General features: G+C 40.0%; 1 protein-coding gene across 8 annotated transcripts in view; it reads right to left on the bottom strand.

Moving 5' to 3' along the window:
• nlgn3a (neuroligin 3a) overlaps positions 1-20,484 on the bottom strand; it is a 187,685-nt gene that overhangs the window by 147,683 nt on the left and 19,518 nt on the right. The window contains exon 2 of one of the 8 annotated variants that reach the window (XM_048605125.1): positions 16,397-16,402. The exons of the other annotated variants lie outside the window; for them this stretch is intronic. Coding sequence (XP_048461082.1) covers positions 16,397-16,402 — 6 coding nt within the window. The remainder of the gene's footprint in view (positions 1-16,396; positions 16,403-20,484) is intronic. 8 annotated transcript variants of the gene reach the window in all.

Genomic DNA, 20,484 nt, shown 5'->3' with positions numbered 1-20,484 from the left:
TCCATAGATGTGGGTTTAATCTAAATAACAGAGGAGATGATAACTGTTCAAGTTGTGTTGCCTTGTACTGTGCACATAGTCACTTAGAAACTGAGCTCCAAGTTATTGTTGAGTCTTTCTCCAAAGGGTATGAGGAAATAGGCTTACTCTAAACACCCAGAAAACTAAGGTCCTCTTCCAACAAATTCAGATACCACACTCCTGCCAGAAGCAGCAAAATTCTGAAAAATAAAGAATTTTTTTGTATCTTTGGAGTGTCTTTTCAATGAAGGCACACACATAAGTAAAGGTTGTATTACTGTCTCCAAAGGTGCCAGCTCAACCTCTGATAACTAAAAAGAGTATTCCAAGATCAAGATCTCAAATCTGAAACTAAGTCCATGGTTATCTCCACTTTCCACTCTCAGAGAAGTAGACAATCTATAGTAGGCATTTCAAGACATTGGAGAAGTACTACCAGTGGTGTTTTTGTAAGATGCTCCAAATGAGGTAGTCAGAAAGGCAATTAAACAGAAGCATCTTCTCCCAACACAACATGCCCAGCATTGAGATTCAAATTACTCAAAGCCAACTGTGCTGGGGTGACACACAATTCCCAGAACAACCGATCTATTTGGTTCAGTCACAACAGTGGACTCCCAATAAGGCAAAGGAAACACTTGAGGGATACCCTCAAAGGTCAATATCCCTGCCAGTGTATGGGAGTCTCTGTGGAAGGTTATTTGGAAAGGCAGTAAACATTGAAAATCTTCATTAGGAACACACAAATGCAAAACTGAGATGTCGGAGAGAATGCACAGACCTCCATTAAAAAGAAACTGATCTACCTGACTCCCGAGCACAACATGCTCCATATCTGATAGAGTTGTAGACTGAACATTTGATTAGTCAGATATCTTAGAACTCATGGAAACGACTTGAGAATTAAAATCATTCCAAACTCTATTACCAATAGCCAGCATTATATACTCTGCCAATATCGCTGCCCTTATCAACTTCCAAAAGTCTCCATCTCCCAATACATTAATTTTGAAATGCTCACCGTAATTTAGAAATTCTTTAATTGCCTCACCCAATTTTATTCCAGCAAGCTCCTCGAGCCTATAACTCTGCTAACTAACTTGATTTTCAGATTCTGGTCTTATGTGTACCCCTCCGTCATTGGTGATCATGTCATCATCCATACTCTTTCCCTCTGAAGGTCACTTGCTACATTTCTCTCAGCTTTAAAACTCTCAAACTCTCAACAACCCATATTTAGAAGTTTCTTTCTGATCAGATCCTGAACACATTTCTTTTACATGAAGCTCCCAATGGGGTTTACCAATGACACTACACACAAAAGCAAGTTATTTTTATAGGCAGCTTCGTATGATGGATATGTTATTATTTCTGTGTGAGTTACGTGACTATTTGTTTTACACTTTGCATTTATGTAAAATCTTTAAAATAGTAAAGTATCACTAGATGTATCCATAAAGATTGATGACTGTATTACCTAGTTCATGTTAATACATATGGCATGAAGTTGATCTTGGGAAAAATGGGTGTGCCAATAGTCTTCATGGGCAAACGTGGGAAACACTGAGTTGGGCTTGGAGTTTCCTTCTGAGACTGGTGAACAGGATTCTGTTTGGCACATGCATTATTTTAGCTTTCCAGAGTACTTTTGGGATTTCTATTCATAAGGAGAATTTTAATATGCTTGAAGCAACAGGTTAATCTATGCTACAAGAAGATCTTAAGGTGGTTCTTGATGTTTCCATAATATAAGAACATAAGAACTAGGAGCAGGAGTAGGCCGTCCGGCCCCTCGAGCCTGCCCCACCATTTAATAAGATCATGGCTGATCTTTTTGAGACTCAGCTCCACTTACCCGCCCACTCACCATAACCCTTAATTCCTTTACTTTTCAAAAAATTACCTAGCCTTGCCTTAAAAACATTCAGCGAGGTAGCTTCAACTGCTTCACTGGGCAGAGAATTCCACAGATTCACAACCCTTTGGGTGAAGAAGTTCCTCCTGACCTCAGTCCTACATCTGCTTCCCTTCATTTTGAGGCGATGCCCTTTAGTCCTAGTTTCACCTGCTAGCGGAAACAACCTCCCTGCCTCCACTTTATCTATTCCCTTCATAATCTTATATGTTTCTATAAGATCTCCCTTCATTCTTCTGAATTCCAATGAGTATAATCCCAGTCTACTCAGTCTCTCCTCATAATCCAACCCTCTCAACTGTGGAATCAACCGACTGAATCTCCTCTGCACCCCCTCCAGTGCTAGTATATCTCTTCTCAAGTAAGGAGACCAAAACTGCACACAGTACTCCAGGTGTGGCCTCACCAGGACCCTATACAGCTGCAGGATAGCTTGCTCCCTCATAGGTTCCATTACATATTGTTCAAGGAAATTATCGCGGATGCATTCTATGAACCCGTCCTCAAGGCTGCCATGACCGACCTGGTTTGACCAATCGATATGTAGATTAAAATCCCCCATGATAATTGCTGTACCATTTTTACATGCATTAGCTATTTCTATGTTTATTGCCCGCCCCACCACGATGTCATTATGTGGTCGCCTATGGACCACACCTATCAGTGACTTCTTCTCCCTGCTATTCCTCATTTCCACCCAAATGGATTCAACGTTTTGTTCAGTAGAACCTATGCCATCTCTCACTACTGCCCTGATATCATCCTTAAAAATCAGAGCAACACCACCTCCCTTACCTTCCTGTCTGTCCTTCCGAACAGTTTGATACCCCTGGATATTTAACTCCCAGTTATGACCATCCTGTAACCATGTCTCTGTAATGGCCACTAAATCATACCCATTTACCATGATTTGCACCGTCAACTCATCCAACTTGTTTCCAATGCTCCGAGCATTCAGATAAAGTGCCCTTATGCCAGTTAATATCAAATGCTCCAGAAGCCCATAGGGTAATCAGAAAGCAAAAATCATGCTAAGTTTTCATAGAAGTATATAAGACAGATGGTAGTTCTATTTTTGATTATAGGGCATAATAAGGCTATGTTATCTGCATTCATATCCATAAGGCTTTCAAGTTGCTGCTTCATTCAGCAATAACAAAGCAGCAGGAAGTAATGGAAACTACAAAAGCGACCAAATCTCATTTTTTATTCTGATTGGAACTCCAAATTCATCATCACTGTAAAGGTAGATGGAAGATTCTCAAATGTATCTCTCATCAAAGAGAAGCAAGGAAAGCTTATTCAATGCCACTCATTCTATTCAATATATTGTATGGAAATTCTAATTAAAGAACAACATTTGCAGGAAACACTATTGAGAAGGCAGACATTCTACAATTGTGACAGTGATGCATTTATAACCACAACATAATCTTGCCTCTGAAGAAAAGTGAACTTTGCTGAATTGGTATAATATTTGTCATGTCTCAGTCTTTGGCATAATGCCTGTTTTCAAAGAACTTTGAAAATTTGGGTGCTATTATGTCAAATCTTTAACTTCTCTTAGTATTCTGAACAGTTGGCCAGAATTATACATTTAAAACCAATTCTTTTATGACACTCTCCTTCATCCACATTGCTTTCTTCATCTCTGATTGTCCCCTTTTCTGCAAGAGTCCTTTTGCTTCTGGTATTCTTATGAAAGCATTATCTGTTGTGTATTCCTGGTATGGTTTCACTGTGCCTAGACTCCATGAGCAACCGCAAACAACCACAACTAACAGAAACTACAATTGGTAAAAATCAGAGACTTTTTGGGTAGTTCCAAAGAAAATGAGTAAAGTGGCTACTCAGGAAAAGTTGGATTTTCCTGAGAAACTATTAACCTGATACTATATTTACCCTACTCATAATACCCAGAAATGACCTGATGCCCACGGGACCCAATCCCTACCCCACACCCCCTTAAGTCCTGGTACCCAGCCCTAGAACAGATGTCCTCACCCAATCCACACCCGCACCTCTTCACCTTATCTCAATGCCACCAGATTCAACTTTCCATGACCCTTGCCAGAACTAAATCAAACACTGGCCATCCCCATCCCCCAAACCCCCAACTCTCAACCCTACCCTCAACAACCACCACCAGACCTGATTCTCTCTGTCCACTGTTGTTGGACTTGTATCACTGCCAGAAGTGACCTACACTCCAAATTCTCCCAACTCACATCTCTGCTGCCAGACCTGAGCATCCATTCCTCTCTGCTCACCGGACCAGGTTCAACTCGAATCCCATCCTGTCCAACGACCCAATTCTTCCAGCCTCTGAAGGACTCTGCAGCTGACATTACTGCCAAATATGCTTAGTAAAATAACTTTTCTTTACCTGCTATTTAAGGTATAATTTGTAGATTATACTGACCACAATTTGCCTGTTAGATCATTACTAATTTAGGTGATAAAAGGTGTACAATTCATGTGTATGGATATATAATTTATATATCATTGTTTGAATTTGGAATTCAGAAACTGACATTTTTTTGTAGGGAGATTTCTTTTTTTTTTGAAATGAGAAAGGTCAGAAAGTCCTTCCGGATAAGTGACCTAATCCAGTATGTGTCAGAGAGCAGGTGGTGTTAAAAGTTGTGTATATTATTGGGTTTACGACAGGTGAACACGTGGGATGTCATGCCTCACTGAGGTACCATGCTGCAATTCAAGGACCACTAACCTTCGCGTTATCACAAAAGATAAAAAGTTTGCTAAAGTATACAAAATCGCCAGTTTACCAATTGGATAGATTTAGGTTAACAGAAAACATTGACCATATTTCTGCGCTTAACAATAATATTATTTACTACAAATAACTAGGTTCTAATTACAGGTAAGCAACTATGAACTGCTGTTATATAACTCGACTATTTAAAACTCTCACCCTCTTCCAAACGCACCCTTACACACACACATACAGACAGATAAACATTGGCGTTATAGGTTTGAGAGAAAAAAGTACCAGAGAAACAGGTACCAGTCTTCAGGGCTCAATGGAGTGTTCTTTTCATTTCCCAAGTTCTTCAGTTCCCTGATCTTCTCCTTCAAGTTCTCTCACTTCTTCATAAGAGGCACAGAGTGACTGTCCCACAAATTTTGAAGTTTCTGACCGATTGGTCAAACAGTTTTCATCAACTGGCGGAAGAAAATAAACTGGCTTTCCTTAGACTTTAAGTATTTTATTGGCATACTTTCCGTCCTTTCAGCAATCTGAAGGTTTTTGTCAGTATCATTCACATCCACAAGCTGGTCAGTTACCCAGGAGCCAATCAGATAGTTTCTGTTTGGCTGAAGGCCTTAGGCATGCATGACTTCACAAATCAAACAGCAACCTTTTGCTGACTGAATCTTTCTTCCTAAACACACCCTGGGGAACGTGCCATCTCATTGTACAACTTCCTTATTGCTTGCAAAACAAGTGAAAATACCACACAAATTGAATTTCAGCAACTTCCTTTAAAAATTACAGCAATTCCTTCCTTATCTCAATTCAGACCACAATCAAAAATGGAGTAAGGTAAAAAGACGCAACATTTACAAGAGCTTTTAGCTTTGTTTTCAGTTCAGAACAATCTAGGATGAGCACTTCTTGTAAAAAATAATCGCTTCAGAAGCAAGCTTTTCAGTTCATTTCAGGACACACCAATGTTGAGTTTACAAGCGAATTGTTTCTCTCCTAGATGAAGGGTTCAGAGCAGTTCAGGAAATAAATTACATCAACACCAGGATTAAATTTGTGAAATTTCCAAACCAGAAGCATTTGGTTAGAACTCTGCAGATTATCAGAACTGAGAATGTTTAGACTTTCAGATATGTGAAAAGGTTCATGCTAGCAGGTTCGGAAAGGAGTCACCAAATTGTCTCTATAGTCTAAGGCCAAGAAACTGTCAGCAGTCAGTTAGTACAACATTTAAGAGTTGATAGGGGTGTAATTTCCGTGAACTCAAGTCTCTGTAATTGATATTTTCAGGAACAGTGATTTGAAATTTTGTTTTACTGTGTATTTTAGATCTTGCAAGATGTCTTCCAGATTTAGATAGCTCGGTTTGTTTTTTTTTAAATGTAACAAACTTCCATTCTGTTGTTAAAGAAAATCTGCTACTGCAGTTGAATATGTCTGTGACTAGCCACCATGTTAACTAACACAATTTAAAATAAACATATGATCTAGCCAGACAGGTTTTATTACTGACTTATACAGTAGTACCATTATACTTACATCAATATTGGTTTGATATTTAAAGTAAAAGATGAGAGCTTCTACACTGATTCTGCTGCTGGCATTGTTCAGTCAATTTGATTTGTTGGTTGCCATGATGATCTTAATACAAGTCAAAGTACATTTACTGGAACTTACTTGGTGGTTGATCTTTTGGATTCAGATTTTTTAGCTTTAGATTTTATTGTCACATGTACTCAAGTACAAAAGTACAGGGGTACAAGAGAAAAGTGTCTAATGTCACCACACATGGTGTCATCTTAGGTACAAAGGTACCGAGGTACAAAAAAAATACAGGTGCAAAATAGTGTACAAAATAGTAAAAGAAACAAGGGTAAAAAGTTAAGTATTGCAGGCCTTCACTGAATAAGTAGAAAAACAAAGAAATAAGGTAATAGTTAACATCAAAGTCCTTCTTAATATAAACATTTAAAAAAAGGAATAAAGTTAAAAGTTCAACAATCTTTGACAAATCCTTGTTAGGGCCCCAATCTCCTCTGGTTAGCTCGCTCTCCAGTTGACCTCAGCTGCCTGTTTTTGCTGCCACCGCAGATACCAGTTGACCTCTCTCACCCCGCTCTCTGCCTGCATTGGGCCACAATGCCATCATCGCTGCTGCTGCTGAGATTGCCACCTCTAATCTCCTCCAGCTGCCTCCTGAACATGCCCGGGCAGGATCCGCTTGCAGTCTCCAATCACCAGGTAGGCACTAGGCCACGCTCTCACCGCCAGCCACCCTCTGACATCGGGCCGTGAGACCACCATGGACCTCCGAGACATCATCATGGGCTGCCGAAGGACTCCTACACGGGCCCAGAAGGCTGCCATGCCAGGCTGACGCTTGTGACTTAATCAAAGAATCGAAAGGAAGTTAAAACAAAAAACAACTCATGGATATCCCAGTGGAGAGTTCTTTCATACAGCTGAAAGCATATTCACAGTGCCAGAAAGACAGATTGCGCACTAAATTAGCACTAAAGATATTGATTTCACAAACTGCCACTCTGCATGCTTGCAATCTATGCATGACCATCAACCCTACTGGAGGTGAATGCAAGCAATTCAGTCACATTTTTAAAGTTCAGGGAGCACCGCTGTATGCCCAATTTCATGGCTATGATCTAACTTAGAGGGAAGACTGCTTGCAGGGCTGGGGTGTGGGGTGGGTGGCTGCATTGTGAACTCAATTATTTTCTCGATTTCTAATATTCTACATTGAAGTTATTCATTTATATTTATTCCTTTAAAAAGGTTATTTAAAAGTAGAAGAGAGCAAGATCTAAAACACACACCAAAACAAAGTTTTAACTCATTTCCCAAAACCATCCATTACAGAGACTCAAGTCCAGAGAAAGTACTCCAGACTTCATCTCAACTCTTTAGGGTGTTACTTAAGAGAATCTTGACAGTTTCTAGGTGCTGGACTTTGGAGTCAATTCATAATTCCTTTCCAAATCTGCCAACAAATCTGAGAAAGGAACTTTCTAATCAGGTCTGCATCTTTCCTCATTATACTTGTGTAACATTATTAATTTGGATTACACTCAAGTCTAATTTCTTTAAATCCCTTGCCATATTGACAACTGCCATTCGGTTTATGCCAGACTATTGCTAGACAGGTAAAGATCCTTCATTATTCCTACCCAGTTAGCTCAAAAATTGCTTCGATTTATCTATATGTGTCTTACACTATTTCTAAATGCGAGTTGAGCTCACCGCTAACGTTCAAAGATCTCACATTGAATAATTGAATAGCTCTCGGATAGTATGCTGACAAATGAACTTAAACTATTCACATATCTTATTTTTACCTGTAAAGTCATTTCTATCCTAATATATTGTGTGGTAGACTTTCACAGAGGTTACAAGACAGGTTGAACTTTAAATCAGCCCATACTGATTTTCAAACATAATTAGTCCATTCTGATCCTGCTGATTTATTTGGCTTGTACTGACCCATATCTTTAATGAGCTCATACTAACCTATTTCTTTAATCAACCTACAAAGACCCACTATTTAATTAGGCCATATTTTGCTTCTAATCAACTCTCTGCTTTAATTAGCCAGTGCTATCAACATTTCTTTAATCAACCTACATTAACTATTCTCCTTTAGACTACGTTGTAACAATTTTCACCAGACATCATCAAATAGTCACCCAAACATTCAGGTAAGATGACATGCTTTTTATACCAAATATAAAAAGTGGATGTTGTGAGTGAAATGGAAATATGTTATGTGCCAATCAATAACTCATGAATAACTGCATTTTCACATAGGATGGGTATTGACTTACTAGTGCTTGTCAAAGACATTATGGTTGGAACTTCCTATATCTAAGATACTCTTATTACTACTCTAATCTCATCAACAGCTACAGAAGCAATTTGTTGAGAAACTCAAACATAAAGGTCCAAATTTAAAAACTATTATAAAGCAAGAGGCAACAATGAAAGCAACTGGGACTAGAAGAAAGCGCGGAGCACAGACAATACATAATAGTGACTGTTAGGTTTTAAACTTTGGCCCTAAATCCATGCCCAAGTTAAAAATTGATTCTTCTGCTCTACGCATGAGGGAGGAGCAATGTTAATGAGGCAATGATGTATTGGTAATGTCACTGGTCGAGTAATTGAGAGACCCAGGCCAATGATTGAATCCCACCACATCAGATGACGAAATTTATACTAAATCTGGAATTAAAAAATCAAGTCTAATTGTGTTTATGAAACATTAATTGTTGTAAAATCCCATCTGACTCATGAAAATAAACCAGAGAAGGAATTTTGCTGGCCTGCACGTGACTTGAGACCCAACACAATGTGAGAGATTAACTCTCTATTGCCCAGCAAGCCAATTATCAATTCTCTATGAAGTCTTAAAAAAAGGAATGAAACCTATTACAATCTTGGACAAGATTGCCAAATTTATGTTACGTTCTGGTGAGGGATCAGAAACTCGTATTTTTAAAGTAGACAAAGTGTGAGATACAGGGGACTTCCTCAGAGAAGAAAGGCACAAGATTACAAAGTTTTGAACAGACAATAAACTTTACTATGCAAAGTAAAAGTAGTGCTTTAATCTATAATACATGCAAAACTTACTTCTAATCCCCAGAATGATCGTGTTGTAAATATGGATAATGGACTGTGATCAAATACCTCACAGGGCATATTAAATAGTAAATGTGGTTAAGACAAATCCCATTGATGTCTTGCAATTTCCCCAGACCTTAACGATACAGTGAATCATCAAATTTCATCAAACTTCACAGAAATGACAATACAGCTAACTTCAGTGTTCTTAATATAGATTTCTACGTCCTTCTCTCCCTCTCAAATGCTCATTTACTTCTTCTACATAGAAACATAGAAAATATGAGGAGGAAGAGCCCAGTGAACCTTTCCAGCCCATCAACCAATTCAATAGCCTGTTCCCACTTTTCACACTTTTCCCCATATCTTTTGATCCTTTGAGCTAAGTGCTTTACCCAACTCCTTCTTGAAATCATACAATGTTTTGGCCTCAAATGCTTTCTATGGTAACAATTTTCACTGGCTCACCGTTCTCTGGGTAAAGAAATTTCTCCTCATCTCAGTCCTAAATGATTTGCCCCATATACTTGGACAGTGGCCCCTGGTTCTGGACTCGCCCATGATCAGGAACATCCTTCCATCCTATTTCGTCCTGTTAGAATTTTATGACCCTTGTACTCCTATTCAATGAGCTCCAAACTGAATGAAATACTAAAAAATTACAGAAAATAAACCATAACCCTATTGCTGAGGAGAATTAAATGTTGTTAACATTTTTAAGAAGTCATATATAATATCCTTCGAACTGAATATACCCTGAAATTTACATTCTCACACAATGATGGAAATGGATTTCATTTCAAATGGAGAAAATCACCCAGCACCAACCCAGACTATGGAAATAATAGCAAATCCAGTCCTGTCAACCCTGCAAAGTCCTCCTTTCTAGCAAGTGGGGACTTGTGCCTAACGTAATCACTTTCACAGAATCATATCTAACAATGTATAGACACTATGACTACCATCCCTGCAGTATGTCCTGTCCCACTGGTAGGACAGACACACCAGAGGTGATCATATAGTGATATTTAATCAGGAGAGAGTTGCCCTTAGAGTCCTCAACATTGACTCCAGACCTCATGAAGTTTCATGTATCGGGTTAAACATGAGCAAGAAAACAGCCTACTGATTACCACCTACCACTCAGCCATACCAGGGCCACTCAGTTGCTGGCCTCATTACAGCCTGGTTCAAAGATGAACGAAAGAACTGAACTCCAGAGGTGAAGTGGGAGCAACTGCATTTGACAGGATGTGTTATAAAGGAGTCTTAGAAAAACTGGAGACAGTAGCAATTAGGGGAACACTTTGATCGTTAAAATCATACCTGGCACAAAGGAAGATGTTTGTGCTTGTTGGAAATTTATCACCTCAGCTACAAGATGTTACTGCAGGAGATGCTTAGGGTGGGTATCGGAGCAGTTGAGATTTGAACCCATGTGCCGAATGGATGATCCATCTCGGCCTCCTCCAGTGGTCCCCAGCATTACAGGTACCAGTCTTCAGCCAATCTGATTCACTCCACGTGATTATCAAGAAACGGTTGGAGACCCTGGATACTGCAAAGGCTACAGGCCCTGACAACATTTCGGCAATAGTACTGAAGATTTGTGCTCCAGAACTTGACGCTCTCCTAGCTATGCTGTTCCAGTATAGTTACAACACCTGGCAATGTGGAAAATTGCCCAAGTATCTCCTGTACATAAAAAGCAGGACAAATCCAACCCGGCCAATTACTGCCCCATCAGTCTGCTCTCAATCATCAGTAAAGTAATAGTACCTATCATCAACAGTGCTATCAAGCATCACCTGCTCAGCAATAACCTGTTCAGTGACGCCCAGTTTGGATTCCACCAGGGCCACTCAGCTCCTGACCTCATTACAGCTTTGGTTCAAACATGGACAAAAGGGCTGAATTACAGAGGTGAGGTGACAGTGGCAGCCATTCACACCAAGGCCACATTCGACCAAGTGTGGCATCAAGGAGCACTCGCAGAACTGGAATCAATGGGTTTCAGGGGACAAACTCTCTGGTGGTTGAATTCATACCTGACACAGGAAGACGGTTGTGATTGTTGGAGGTCAATCAGCTCCAGGGCATCCCTGCAAGAGTTCCTCAGGGTAGTGTCCTTGGTCCAACCATCTTCAGCTGCTCATCAATGACATTCCCTCCATCGTAAGGTCAGAAGTGGGGATGTTCACTGATGATTGTGCAATGTTCAGCAATGTTCAGATACTGAAGCAGGCCATGTTCAAATGCAACAAGATCTGGACAATATCCAGGCTTGGGCTCACAAGTGGCAAGTGATATTTGTGTCACACAAATGCCAGACTATGACCATCACCAATAACAGACAATTCTAACCACCACCCCTCGACATTCAATGATGTTACTATCACTGAATTCCCCACTACCACATCCTGAGGGCTATCATTGACCAGAAACTCAACTGGACTCACCACATTAACAGAGTGGCTACAAAAGCAGGTCAGAAGCGAGGAATACCGCAGCGAGTAACTCACCTCCTGACTCCCCAAAGCCTGTCCACCATCTACAAGGCACAAATCAGGACTGTAATGGAATACTGCCCACTTGCCTGGATAAGTACAGCCCCAACAACACTCAAGAAACTTCACACCATCCAGGACGAAGCAGCCCGTTTGATTGGCACTACATCCACAAGTATCCACTTCCTCCACCACCGACACTCAGTAGCAGCAGTGCGTACTATCTACAAGATGCTCAACAGAAATTCACCAAAGGTCCTTAGAGAGCACCTTCCAAACCCATGACCACAAACCATCTAGAAGGACAATGGCAGCAGACATATGGGAACATCACCACCTTCAAGTTCTCCTCCAAGCTACTCACCATACTAACTTGGAAACATATCGCCGTTCCTTCACTGTTGCTGGGTCAAAATCCTGGAATTCCCTCCTTAAGGGCATTGTGAGTCAACCTACAGCACATGGACTGCAGTGGTTCAAGAAGGCAGCTCACCATCACCTTCTCAAGGGGCATCTAGGGATGGGCAAGAAATGCTGGCCAGCTAGCAACACCCAAATCCCACAAATGAATAGAAAAAAAAAAGATAGGGACAAGAGTCCTTTTCCTTTGGTAGTACCTTGGGCCCTGTTATTATCCTGTGCATTGCCATTGACAAGAAGCAGAACTAAAACTGCCATTTAAATACTGTGCATAAAACAGCAGGTCAGAATCAATTAATTGTACGCTGAGCAACTCATGTCTCATCTCCCCAGTGTCTCCCCTGTACGAATACATGAATAGGAAGGGAATAGAAGGATACTGATCCTGTAAGTGAAGATAGTTTTAGTATGGAAGGACAAAATGTGTGAGTGCAGGCTTGGAGGGCCGAAGGGCCTGTTTCTGTGCTGTATTGTTTTTTGTTTGTCCGCTATTTATAATTGGCAATTCAGGAGTGTCATTGAATACAGTCCACTTGCTTCAATTCGTGCAGCTTCAAAAATACTCAAGAAGCCTGATGCCATTCAGTCAACATGACCTACTTGAATGAAACTTCATCCATCATCTTCAACATTCAATCCCTTTAACAATGATGTACAGTAATTGCAGTGTAGACCATCAACGCCAAGATGGTGGCAGCAAAGTAGGCAGCTCTTCAGCCCGGGGCTTGTCCATTCCGTCCGCTTTTTCCTATTCTCTGCTTCTCTCATTATTTTTACTTTTTTTCCTTTTTTTAGTTTTTAATTTTTTTTTTCACTTACCTTCTGGAGAGAGCTCAGTTAGGGAGATGGCAATGGCATCAGAGTCCAGAGCACGACAGTGACAGGGGCCGGCAGGACTTTGACAGTCTGGGTGTGAAGCGGATCACAAGTTGGATAGCGGTCAGTGATAAAGTGGCTGGTGATCCTGGATGGCAGTCGGCGGTGAGGAACACAGCTTAGCATGGGGGAAAGCGACCCCTCATGTAATAAGCCCAGCGTGGAGTGATTGCAGGCCCATAGCTACAGAAGGACTGTAATGTTGTTCTTTTAACTTCTTTCTTTATTTTTCTATTTTGTATCTAGGTACTATTATACCTAAGATGGTGCTGGAAATTGTGATTTTGTACATCTTTAACTGTACTCCTGTACTTGAGTACACATGACAATAAACCTAATTCTATTCTATTCCATGGACAAGATGCATACTAATAACTCAAAAAGGCTCCTATGACAGTATCTTTCAAACCCACCACCTTGGCCATCTGGAAGATTAGCGACAGCAGATGCATTGGTACACCATTATGTCCATGTTTCCCTCCAAATCAGGCAGCATCCTGACTTGGAACTATGTCATTGCTTCTTCATTGTCACAGGGTTAAGAATCCTGAAACTTTCTTCCTCACAGCACAGTGGGTGTCCCTACACTCCAAAGATTGCAGTGATCCAAGAAGACAGCTCGCCCAACACCTACTCAAGAAGAGTTAGGGACGATCAGCCCAGCCATCATCTCAAAGAAACTTTTAAAAATTAGGATGATGAGAAAGGTGAGGCAGTTGCAACTTAAGAATGGCACAAAAAAAATGAGTGAATGCATAACGATAATTTAGTGAGTAGATCAGTCATTTTAACATTAAAACTTACCTCTACAATAACATTTCCATACATTAAATACCAGTAACAAGTTTTTTTTTTAATAATGGCTTGTGGGAGAAGCCAGAGCTCCAATTCTGTGCAGTTTCCAGATCCATTTAAGCATTTAGCTTACAGTTTCCAACACATACCATAAAAGTTTCCACAAATGTTTACTATACGCTTCAAGAATGCTATATATTGTTTTCTATGTCCCACTCATTTGTTCATTCTGATACATAATGGAAAGTTATTGAGGATGAAACCTCGGGACATTTCAAAGTTCAACGTGTACAAAATGATCAGAGATATAGATAGAGTAGACAGCCAGAGACTTTTTCCTAGGGTGGAGGTTGCTTTTACGAGGGGACATAGTTTTAAAGTGAAAGGAGGTAGATATCGGGGAGACGTCAGAGGTAGGTTCTTTACTCAGAGAGTGGTAGGAATGCATTGCCGGGGAGGGTAGTGGAGTTGGCCTCATTAGGGGCATTTAAGCGGCTATTAGATAGGCATATGGATGATAGTATAAGATAGCGGTGGAGGTTAGGTTTCGGGTAAAAGTTCGGCACAACATCGTGGGCCGAAGGGTCTGTACTGTGCTGTACTGTTCTATGTTCTATGTTTATGTTCTATGATTCACATTAAAAGAAAAAAAAAATACTTTTAATTTTATCTACCTTTAATACACAAATAATTGATGAAAACTATTACAACAATAAAACCATTAATCATGAATAAAAGTTCTGAATTTCAAGCAAATTATCAAAAGATTCTCATTCTGTTGCAAAATTTGCTAAAGGAGGAAAAGAATAGCTAAAATGAAAATAATAGAGAATTGTTAGAAATACTCAGCAGATGTGGCAGAAAGAGAGGCAGTTAATGTCAAGCACCTTCTTCAGAACTGAAAGAAAGAAATGTAATCGGTTTTCTGCCACTGGAAAGTGGAAGGTGAAGAATTACAGGGAAGGTCTTTGACAGGAAGGATAAGAGGCTAAATGATAAAGTCATGATACAAATGTGAATGATAATGTTGTAGTAAAGAAATAATTTGTCCAAATGCAGTCCAAAATGCAGAATAATGATTTGCTACTTCTAAAAGCAAAACTATGAAAAACAAAGTTAAAACTTGACACATGAATGACAAAATAAATGAAATGAGGGGACAAAGTTAATATGTCTGTAACGGTTAAATTTGATGTTGAGATCAGAAGACTGTAAAAAGTGTCTAACTAAAAGATGAGGTCCTGTTCCTCGACCTTGCATTTAGTTTCACTCAACTATTGCAGCTGGCTGAGGGTAAAGATGCCAGCATGAAAACTTGGCAGAGAGTTAAAACAACAGGAAATCAAATGCTCAAGGTCCTGCTCGTGGACTGAGTGGAGGTGTTGACCTTTTTTATTAAACTGAAGCTCTGAACTCTCCTTAAATCTAGCTTCTCCAGCACGGTTTGTAGCTTATTACCCATTTTGACTGTTGTTAGAATATCAGGCTGCTTATCTGGCATACTATACTGGATGAACAAAAATCCCTTTTGTTAAATACCAGAAAGATGGATGCCATTATGTTCTGTCTCTGCTTCAAACTCTAATCTCAGGCTACGAAACTTGGTGTTACTTTTGACCCCTAGCTGGGCTTCCAATCCCATACTCACAGCATGCCTAAGACCATCAGCTTCTACCTCCTAACTGACAGCTTAGTATAAAATAAAGTGTGTGTTGCACAGATACCTGGTGCTATCATGTTGAAGATGGCAAAAATGGTGGTGGATGATTCATCGACTGCAGAGGGCCAGTGAGGCAATGATTAAGGAAAAGGAGAAGCTTATTGTGGTTCTGGGATGCAGGGGAAGGAGTGAGGACAGGATGGTGGATGTAGGTCCTTTGTTGAAGTAAAGGGAAGATATATCAGAAGCACTGTTGGGAAGGGCTGCATCATTACACCAGGTGCAACAGAAACAGTGAAACTGGGAGAATGCAATTTTGTACTAAGCAGTGGGCTATGAGTGCATCAATAGGAAAATATAGTAAGAAGAGGAATAGGCACAATTAAGGACCAAGGAGAGAATTTGCATGGAAACAAAAGGCATTGTGAAGTAAAAATGAATTCTTTCCCTAAAGGCAGAAGTTGCCCAGGCCATTCTTGACAGAGGAGAAAATCCGATCACTAGAACAGTTGGAGGTGGGGAGAAACAAATCTGGACATGATGCCACCCGTCCCAACAAACCAGGACACATAAGTAGCAAACAGGACAGAATGCTTTACCAGAGGTGCACTGATGATGTTACCTAGCACAGTGACGAAACGTTTGCAAACAAACTTACCAGCTCGGCGAGCAAGTCCACAACCGCAAGGTAACAGGGTGGTTTGTTGAGAGGAACGCTGTTGATGTGGTGCACTTGGAACTCCTAAGGCCATTTCCATTTGTGAGGAAAGGGATAGGTTAGTACAAAAAAGATTGGAGAAGTTGGGACTATTTTCCCTGGAGAAGAGAAGGCTAACCGGAGACTTGAAAGAAGTTTTCAAAATTATGAACTATCTGAGCAGGGTAGATAGAAAGAAACTGTTCCTACTTGTAAAAAGATCAAGAACTAGATGGCACAGTTTTAAAGTATTTTGCAAAATTAACAGATGAGAAGGTAGAGCAAATACTTTTTCACACAGGAAGTAGGAATGCACTAACTTTAGCTGCAGCAATGATAGGTTCAACTGAAGCATCCAAGAGGTACTATTTAGATAGAGACAGGGTTATGGGGAAAAGGCAGGAGATTTGTACCAGGTTAAAATGATATACAGCCAATGCAGATATGATGGATTAAATGGCCTCCTACTGCACCATAACTATTCTGTGATTCTATCACATTGCCCAATTTTACCCTTCTCAGCTCATCTGCTGCTGGAATCCACATTCATGCCTTCATTACCTCCACACTTAACTATCCCAGTGTGTTCCTTGCTGATGTCCCACATTCTACCCAAACCCAAGGATAACAAACTCTTGATCATATTGATCATGTCATACATGATGTTTCAATCACCCATCGCCCACTGCTTAGTATAAAACAAAGGGCATTTTTCTAAAGGGTGTGCAGCAGAGACACCTGGGTGTATATGTATAAAAGTCATTAAAGGTGGGAAGATAGATTAATAGAGCTATTAATAAAGCATACTGAATTTTAGGCTTCATTAATAGACTGATGTGAGACGCTGGTTAGACTTTAGTTGATGTATTATACACAGTTCTAGGCATTGCTGGCTCACAATGGCTCTTGATTAAGTAAGATCTTGATTTAAATTTTCTATCCTTATTTTTAAATCCCTCCATAATCTCACTCCTCCCTATATCTGGAATCTTGTCCACCCTCACAACCTTCTGAAAAATGTGTTCCTCTAAATCTAGCCTCTCAGAATCTCTGATTTTAATTGCTCTACCACAGGTGGCTACACCTCCAGTTGCCCAGGCTCTAATCATTGGAATATGTGCCCTATACCTCTCTGTGACTCTATTTTACTTACCTTGTTTTAAACACACCTTAAAACTTACCTCCTTGACCAGGCTTTTGATCACTGAATTCAATATCTCATATGTGGTTTAATGTCTTGTTTTGCAAACAGTGAAGCATCTTGGACATTATATTACATTAAGGTTGCCATACAAGTAAGTTGTTTTATTATTTTAGGCCCAGAAATAGATTAGAACCAAATTCTTTTCTATAGATCAGGATCATGGCAATTTTAGTTTCAGAAGTATTACTTATTGGATTATAGCAAATACTTTCAAGGATGGAGGGAAAATCTACCATAAGTCTACCTAAAAACAAGAACTGTACAAGCTTTAATGATGACTGAAGTGTATTAATTGTAAGGCGAAACCAGAACAGCAAATTTCATATTGAAACGGTACTGCCTTTAGTTAATAAACCCTCAATCACAGTGACATGTATCAAGAAATCAGAAGTAAACACCACTAAACAATGAATCAACTATGAACAAGGCTAGCCTGAAGAAAGCGACCAATGCAGTCTGCATGTGAAGATCATCAAGAAAGTGCAGACACACAGGATATATTGAACAAACAATTACAAGTTCTGGTATGTTGGCACTTAATGTCTTCATCCATTTGCCAGATCTTACGTGATCGTTGCTATCGTCAACTAACCAAGACTTGAAGACTCGAGGGTGTAGTTGGTGTGTTACTTCTTCAGTCATTATACTAGTAATTAAATAAAGATAATCTGTGTGAGAAATAGCATGTCCATGTGTTTCTGGTGAGAGAGATCCAGATCTACAAAGCCCACTCTAGCACCCTAAATGGAAGATGTCTAAAGTAGAATATTTCTACATAGTAACTATGAGCATAACAGCGAGCAGACTAGCAAAACAACAGTTGTTATTACATTATGCATCAACCTATTGCTTATAATTAGTTGTTAGTTTCTTGGATAATTGCAATTTTAGAATATAATTAGCATTAATTAAAAATGATCACTGCAATTTTGTCATTACACATATATTCAAAAAAGAAAAATGTTTTGACCTTCACACAGAGTACGTCCAGATTGATGGACCTGGTAGTGCATATAGTTTAAGGTACTAATAATGGAAAGGAAAATGTTATAAGACAGACAACATTGCATTGTAATAAACTCTCCTCCACGTAAATTGCATTGCATCTTTAGAACCAAAAGCTTCCAGCTGAGACCCTACTTGTGATTTTTTATCCCCAGGACCCAAGCTGCAATGTAGTGATGTAATGGAGCCAAAAGCATGTGGCTCTTTGTTCATATACTGTTATTTTTGTTGGCTCATGAGCTTTGAAATGTTGGCAATAACAGCCATTTAGGATACCATTTCAACTTCCATGCTACAACTACCAGGAAAAGAAATGCAATAACATTCATTTTCACATTATGGGTATATCCTGCTCGGACAAAATCACAAATATGGCAGTGCTTTCATAGGCATAACCCCCAACCAAGGTGTGCTGGCACTAATCAAACAGAAGCAGTTTCAGAGGATGGTGCACATCTGCAAGATAGAAACTAGTTGATTCTCAAGGACGTACATAGTGAGGTAGTCAGAACCAGATGACCGCCAGTAGGGCACCCAAGGGACCGCTTCAAGGATGCTTGCAAGAGAGACATGAATGCACTGATTATCACATCTTAACTGGTCAAAAGAGAGGAACAGTTACACCACTCAGGGCTCATGTGCACTCCCTGGTTGACCAATTGGTACTGCAGCTTGCCAAAAGGCACAACTGCTGAAACTACAGGCCCCAACACCACTGGGCAACTTCATGTGAGGCAGTTGTGGCAGGACCTGCAACTCAAGAATAGCATTCATAGCAATCAGCTAAAATGCACCAAGTGAAGATTCCTCACCCAAATGGATTCTTCGCTGTGCATCCATCATCTCTTGTAGATAAAAGAATGCCAACACACAACACAGCAGTAAGGTCAGTCATTACTCAGTCAAGAAGGAATTTTCAGTGGAGGACAGGGGATAAGTAGTAGAAAACTCATTAATATTAAAGTTAATAAACTGCAAATAATCTTAAATAAGTTAATACCATTTACAGAGTGGACAGTAAAGAATAACATGATTGGACATGTGCTCTGGTAAGATCAATAAAGAGCTGTAATTTTACCAAGAACATTTTCTATGGTCTTTTATTACAAGGACAGCTTTCGCTGACTTATTCAAACATAAATAAGAAAATTCTTTCAGCATAATGCACCTTAGATGAAAATTGTGATTCAAATCTCAGTTCACCACAAAGAAATAGAGATTAGAAAATCTTCAAAAATACATAAGTATTGTTATCTTCTTGGTTGTTACCTTCATCCCCCCGCTGTAACTTCCTCCTTGACTGAGTCAAGATGGTATAGGTAGACCGGTAGGCTAGTTAGCAAGGCTAGATCACGTGGAATACAGGGAGAACCAGCTATTTGGATACAGAACTGGCTTGAAGGTAGAAGACAGAGGGTGATGGTGGAGAGTTGCTTTTCAGACTGGAGACCTGTGACCAGCGGTGTGCCAAAAGGATCAGTGCTGGGTCCACTGCTTTTCATCACTTATATAAATGATTTGGATGTGAACATAGGAGGTATGGTTATTAAGTTTGCGGATGACACCAAAATCGAAGGTGTAGTGAACAGCAAAGAAGGTTACCTCAAAGTACAATGGGATCTCAATCAGATGGGCCAAGGGGCTAAGGTGTGGCAGATGGAGTTTAATTTAGATAAATCGGAGGTGCTGCATTTTGGAAAGGCAAATCAGGGCAGGACTTATACACTTAATGGTAATGACCTGGGGAGTGTTGCTGAACAAAGAGACCTAGGAGTGCAGGTTCACACTTCCTTGAAAGCGGAATCGCATGTTGATAGGAAAGTGAAGAAGGTGTTTGGTATGTTTGCCTTTATTAGTCCGTGCTTTGAATATAGGAGTTGGAAGGTCATGTTGCGACTGTACAGGACGTTGGTTAGGCTACTATTGGAATACTGCATCCAATCTGGTCTCCCTGTTACAGGAAGGATGTTGTGAGACTTGAAAGGGTTCAGAAATGATTTACAAGGATGTTGCCAGGA

This window comes from Rhincodon typus, chromosome 14 (genome assembly GCF_021869965.1).
Source record: "Rhincodon typus isolate 14 chromosome 14, sRhiTyp1.1, whole genome shotgun sequence".
Lineage (NCBI taxonomy): Eukaryota > Metazoa > Chordata > Chondrichthyes > Orectolobiformes > Rhincodontidae > Rhincodon > Rhincodon typus.
Note: the sequence above shows the minus strand (reverse complement) of the source record. Positions and strands in the feature narration are given on the sequence as shown.